The 6,113-nt window shown below is 47.4% G+C and overlaps 1 protein-coding gene across 1 annotated transcript; it reads right to left on the bottom strand.

Annotated features, from left to right (window-relative positions):
* Positions 1-572: 572 nt before the first annotated feature.
* LOC139193116 (uncharacterized) lies at positions 573-4,295 on the bottom strand. Its single transcript, XM_070816084.1, has 4 exons — positions 4,001-4,295; positions 2,941-3,901; positions 1,490-2,753; positions 573-1,160 (listed from the first exon to the last, which is right to left on the bottom strand). The coding sequence occupies exons 1-4, from the start codon at positions 4,293-4,295 to the stop codon at positions 573-575; spliced, it is 3,108 nt and encodes a 1,035-aa protein (XP_070672185.1).
* Between the last annotated feature and the right edge of the window lie 1,818 nt (positions 4,296-6,113).

The following is a 6,113-nucleotide window of genomic DNA, read 5'->3' as shown; positions in this document are numbered from 1 at the left end:
GTCCATCCACTTGGCCCATGCATTTGCTATCCATTCCAAGCCCGAAACATGCTCCAAAGGCCTCCAAAATGCATCTTCTTGCATACTTTGTACTTAGAGTCTGAAAACACACGAAAATGACTTTAAACATTAAAATAACTAAGGAAACACGACATAAATGCACAAGAACAAGCCAACTAAGTCGCATAAATATGCTCCTATCACAAACTTGATACAATCCTTTAGTATTCTTGGCCAAAAGTAACCCTGTCGTCGAAGTAGCCATCGCATTTTTCGTCCGGCTTGATGAGCTCCGCAAACCCCTTCATGGACTTCTGTGATCGCCCAAGCACCCTCTTGGGGGCCGAGGCATAGCAGTAGCAATCCATCCTCCCCTTTTCGGTATAACTCGTTTTGGTACGTGACAAAGTTCGTGGCGCGGACTCGTGTCTTGCGACTATGTTTTCCATTGGGATTGTCAAGGTATTGCATAATGGGTTTTCTCCAATCATCCGGTGTTGCCTCGACGGTACAAACCTCTATAGTATCTTGTCGGTCTAGCAACGAAGGTAAAGACATGACCCGAGTGCGTATTACATCGTCGCGCCGGAGGATCTGCTGGTTGACCAAGGCCGGTATAGTTGTCGTAACACCGCTATTTCCCAGCCTAGCTTGCCCCCCAGGAGTTGTGCACCAGAGGCAATTTGAGCCAACTCGTCTGCGTCGGTATTATGGATCCGGGAAATATGTTCGAACGTAATATCGTCGAAGGACTCGGCCAAATAGCTGGCAACCATGTGGTAGGGTGCCAGGGTACAACTCATGCAGCGGAAAGACCCATTAAGTTGGTTAATCACAAGCTCAGAGTCGCCGAGGACGAAGGCACGGGTGGCCCGCAAGTCATGAAGGAGGCCAAGGCCGATGATTAGGCCTTCATATTCGGCCTGATTATTGGTGCAGTCAAAATCCAACTTAAGCGAAAAATACCAACGATCGTGATTAGGAGATTGAATGACAACTCCAACGCCGGCCGAGGATGAAGTACTGGACCCGTCAAAATACATCGTCCAATAGTTGTCGTGTGTTTCAACCATGCCGATTTCGACATCAGTGTCCCCAAAACCGTAGGGGGAGGGGTGGTGAGCAAGGAAATCGGCCAATGCTTGGCCTTTGACAGCTTTCTAGGGCACGTATTGCAGGCTCAACTCGGACAATGCCATCGTCCACTTCCCAATTCTCCCTTTTACGATTGGCCGGGTAAGCATGTACCAGATAACGTCGGTCTGGGCAATGACTTGTGTGACCGACGGAAGCATGTAATGCCGGAGCTTGGAGGCGGCGAAGAACAAAGCAATACAAAGCTTCTCAACGGCGGAATAATTAATCTTCAGTGGATTAAGATTTCGACTGAGGTAAAAAATAGCCTGCTCTCGCCCGGCATCATTATCTTGGGCAAGGAGGCAGCCAATGGACTCTTCAGCCGCCGAGATATATAGTTTGAGGGGTTTACCGCGCCGAGGTGGAACAAGGACAGGTGGTGTTGTGACGGAGACTTTGATTTGTGTAACGCCGCCTGATGCTCGTTCGTCCACGCAAATGTATCCGAGTCCTTAAGTTTCAAATGTGTTGAAAACGCTTTCATTTTCCCTGCCGAGTTAGCTATAAATCGGCGGAGAAAATTTATCTTGCCGAGTAAGGACTGCAGCTGTTTCTTCGTAATCGGTGGTGGAGCACTGATGATTGCACGTGCTTTATTTTCGTCCACTTCAATCCCACGGTGATGTACCAGGAAACCGAGAAAATTACCGGCCGACACAACGAATGCACATTTGGCAGGATTCATTTTGAGATTGTGTTGGCGCATACGAAGGAAAGCCTGTCGGAGATCATCTACATGAGTCCGCCGTTGTTTGGATTTAATTACAACATCGTCAATATAGACTTCGACGATGGTTCCAATTAAGTCATGAAATATGGTGTTCATTGCCCGTTGGTATGTGGCGCCGGCAGTTTTGAGACCGAATGGCATAACAACCCATTCGTAAGTGCCGAGTGCCCTCGAGCAGCGGAAAGCAGTTTTGTGCACATCGGCTTCAGCAATGAAAATTTGGTTGTACCCGGCATGTCCATCCATAAAGGATAAGATCGCATGATTCGCCGCGGCATCGATTAATAGATCTGAAATCAGCATTGTATACTCATCTTTGGGAGTTGCCAGATTCATGCAGATGCGCAGTGCACCATTCTTCTTTAAGACAGGAACGATATTCGCCAACCATTCCACATATCGAGCTGTCCGAATGAACCCGGCTTTCAAAAGTCGAACCAGTTCGTCCTTGATGTCGAGTTGCACTTCGGTCGAGAATCGACAAGGTGGTTGTCGGAAAGGTGTGCATCCGGGCTTAATACGTAATTCATGCTCGACAAGAGTGCGATCTAAACCAGGCATTTCATGGTAGCTCCAAGCAAAACAATCTTTGAACTCTGTAAGCAAGGCACGAAGTTCGTCCTTCATTTGTTGGGGAAGTAATGCACTAATAAACAAAGGCCGTGGGTCGTCGGCCGTCCCAACATTAATCTCTTCTATGGGGTCCTTAACCTGGGGCTGATGATCTTCGAGCTCGGCCGGGGCAGCTCGAACTTTGTCAAAGGATAAGAAAGGACCATTATTTCCTTCGGCAAGGAACTCGACTAGGTTAACGCCCGAATTTGGTTGTTGAGATATAGTATACCAATGGGCCAGCAGTCGTTCCATAGTAGATGAAACCGCGGCCCTTCGTTCCTCCCGATCGGCGTCAAACATCAGCTTCGGGGAGAAAGTTGGCTAATCCGAGTCTCGCCGAATCCTGGTGGACAGTCTCGGCGCCAACCTCGATAGCTTTCTGAACAGAAATCCGAGTCGGCCGTCCTTCATCATTGAAGCCTTGCAAAGTAATATAGCCGACGTGGTCATTATAGTACCGTGCTTGGATCATGTTGGTTTCGAAGGGTTGGTTATCGGCTGGGTGAACAGTGACCGATTTGCCGTCCCAAAAAACGAGCACTTGATACAACGAGGAAGGAATACAGCTGGTTTGGTGAATCCAATCTCGACCGAGTAGTGCATTATACTCGATTTTAGAATCGACCACGAAAAAGACGGTCATGTGAATGCGACCGGCAATATTCACTGTTAGCGGAATGACACCTTTGGTTTGGGATTTGTCGCCGACGAAACTACTCATTGTGATCCCCGACGGAATAAGTCTGTCATTAGAGCGACGTAAGGCCTTCATGATGTTCATAGACATGATATTGACGGTGGCTCCACAGTCGACAAAAACTTTAGAAACTGGATATCCCTCGATATGGGCCGTCACATACAATGGCTTTAAATGATGGAGGTTGGCCGATGGTGAACGAGGAAATAATTCGGCCAAAGCTGCTTTGATATTGTCATTTTTTGTTGTAGAGTCAACTTCAGCAACGGATACGAAATCAACATGGCCGGCTTCCTCGGCGACTACATCACCATCGAGGAAATTTGGCTGAGCTGTGCTGGATTGAAAAGCAGCGGGTAACACATGGACCATACTAATTTCCATGTTATCCAAGACGGATGGGCCCATCGTGTTAGGATCCTCCTCGTTAACCTTATCTTTCGTCTGGTCGGCGACTACAGCTTCCGTTGTTGTCAGAGTTGGACAAAAAGATTCTTCTGCTCCTTCTTCAAGGGTTTGATCCTGTGTTGTTGCTTCGACAGCTTGTTGGTTCTGCGTGATTGCCTCAAGTGAAGTTGGAGTCGACAGTGTGCTTGGAGTCAAGATCCGAGCTTGCTCTTGGTAGTGTATCCGGGCACCCCTGGTGTCGAGATAAGCATCCAATCGCGCAACACGTGCTATTTCATCGGTCGTAAGGCCGAAGAGAGAAACAGCCGAAAATACTTCGAAATGATATCGTAAATACTGAAGGTCCTCCATTGAGAAAGGAAGGTCGGCTGCATCGATATCAGTGTATGGGTCGACTTCAAATCCAAGGACACGAGCTTCTCGTATGTGCTGGAATCTTGCTTTCAATCCCGGGTCTGAGGTTTTCTGAATGATTCGCTCGGCATCAGGACAAATCAGGACTAAATCAATTGTATCCTGACATGCCTTCGGCAAGCCATACAGATCATTGGCCGAATGTTTCTTATGGAATTCTCGCATGTACTCCAAAGCCTCCCCGAGGAATGGTGGGTGCAAATTCCGTCGAATTTTAATCAAAGGTTCTTGTATGGCCGGCGGGGCTAATTTGCTTTCGGCCTCTTGCCTGAAATGCCCGAGGCGTGCCTTCATCTCCCCCGGCTAGAGAAGAAGTTTGATCCGTTTATCAGCCTCTTCGAACGTGGTTTCGATATCTCGGTTGACCAGCCGCTTCCCTTGAACTAACTCTGTCATAATAGCTGGAGGTGGTCGTTCATCATCAGTAACAATTGTGTCCTTCGGCCGCCATTGAGGAGCTGAAGTTTCTTGGGCCGCTTGTCGGCGAGCCATGCAATCTATCCTTTGGTGCCGGCGTTTCTGGGATTTGGACAGTGCGGTGTAAACGCCTTTCGAAGAATGATATGTATACCAACGTTGATCGCTAGGTTTGGGAGGTTTGAAAGTTTTTTGGCTCCGCGATGACTCCGAACTGCTAGAATTACGTTTATAGTAGTCCTCGCCATAAAATGAAGCATTAAAATCAAGACGCCGCCTGACTGAGGGTGTCTCTTCCATCCTCACTTTGGGACCGAGCCTATCAAAAACCCCTTGATGTTGGCCTACGTCGGCAACCTTCTGCTGGGTTGAGGCCGTAGGTCGTTCCGTTTTACGTGAAGAGGGCTTTTCCTCTGGCTCACTGCCGACCTTTGCTCTACATTTACTGCACAAAACCGCTGTCCCACTATCTTCATCGGTGGTACAATCTATCATAGGTTTGACAATAGCGGGTCCCGTTAAAGCTGTAGGCAGTTTGTTTGAACGAAAATCGGCCATGAAACGTGGTCGAGAATTCTGATTTCGAAAGCGTTGCGTCGCAACATCTTCGGCCTTCCCTTTCCTTTTGTCTTTAGGTAGGCACTCATCGACCATATTTACTGTTGCCGTGGGGAACGGGTCAGTATCAAGACTCATCTTCTTCTCTGGAAATTTCAGTTTGCCATTATGAATCCAGCTTTGGACGTTGTATTGAAACACGACACAATTGTTTGTCGTGTGTTTGCTTGAATTGTGATATTTGCAATATATCTTCCCTTTAAGCTCTTCGGCCTTGGGAGTGTTGTGCCCAGGTTGAAGTTTGATGATCCTTGCTGATAATAGTTGATCAAAAATTGCATCGGCTTTTGTAATATCAAAAGTATAAACTTTCGACGGTTTCAGTGCTCATTCAGTAGCCGAGTGGGTTTTGACTTCCTTAGAATCAACTTGAGTCAGTGCTTTGTAGACGTATGGCTTATCTATCACTATCTCAGCTGCATCCACACTAAAGCATTCATCCTCAGTTGATGCATAACTGACAGTAGGATTCTTGTAAATCGTCCCCCGAGATGGAGCTTTCGAAATCTTTTCCTCGCGGAGCAAATAATCATACTGCTCGACATGCTGGGCTAATTCGTACATATCCCGAAAGTTTGCCCCCAAGAATTTCTTCTTGTATTCGACATCAAGACCGTTCAGAGCAAGTCTGACGAATTCAACTTCGGGGAGAGGCACTCGGCACCAATTCCTAGCTGATTTGAATCTAGTAAGATAATCCATTGGTGACTCGTCGAACGCCTGAGCCATCCTTGCTAGTGAGGATATTGACATTTCTATTCTCGGCCGATAAAACTGCTCATGGAATTTCTCGACCAACTCCTCCCAACTCTGGACGGAGTTCGGTGGGAGGTTAATATACCAGGCGAATGCTGAGCCGGTCAACGAAAAATTGAAAAGTCGCAACTTGTGAAAGTCACTCTTAACGTCTCCGCACTGTGCGGTGAAACGAGCTACATGTTCTAACGAGGATAAGGATGATTCTCCGGCAAAAAGGCTAAAATCCAGGATCTTGAAACCTCTAGGGTATTCGACCTGTTCCACGTAAACTGGATACGGGTGTATAAACTTAGGGAACTTCGGCCCTTTCTTCATGGC

Source organism: Malus domestica, chromosome 16 (assembly GCF_042453785.1).
Source record: "Malus domestica chromosome 16, GDT2T_hap1".
In the NCBI taxonomy this organism is placed as follows: Eukaryota; Viridiplantae; Streptophyta; class Magnoliopsida; order Rosales; family Rosaceae; genus Malus; species Malus domestica.
Note: the sequence above shows the minus strand (reverse complement) of the source record. Positions and strands in the feature narration are given on the sequence as shown.

Bases quoted from the DNA above. Each gene is read 5' to 3' on its own strand.
- LOC139193116 (XM_070816084.1), bottom strand. From the start codon at position 4,295: ATGAAGGCACGCCTCGGGCATTTCAGGCAAGAGGCCGAAAGCAAATTA. The intron at 3,902-4,000 runs GTGTCCTTGGAT...ATCATTTCGAAG, and splicing joins CCAGCACATACGAGAAGCTC to TATTTTCGGCTGTTTCTCTC. The intron at 2,754-2,940 runs GTACTATAATGA...GGAGGAACGAAG, and splicing joins ACCAACATGATCCAAGCACG to GGCCGCGGTTTCATCTACTA.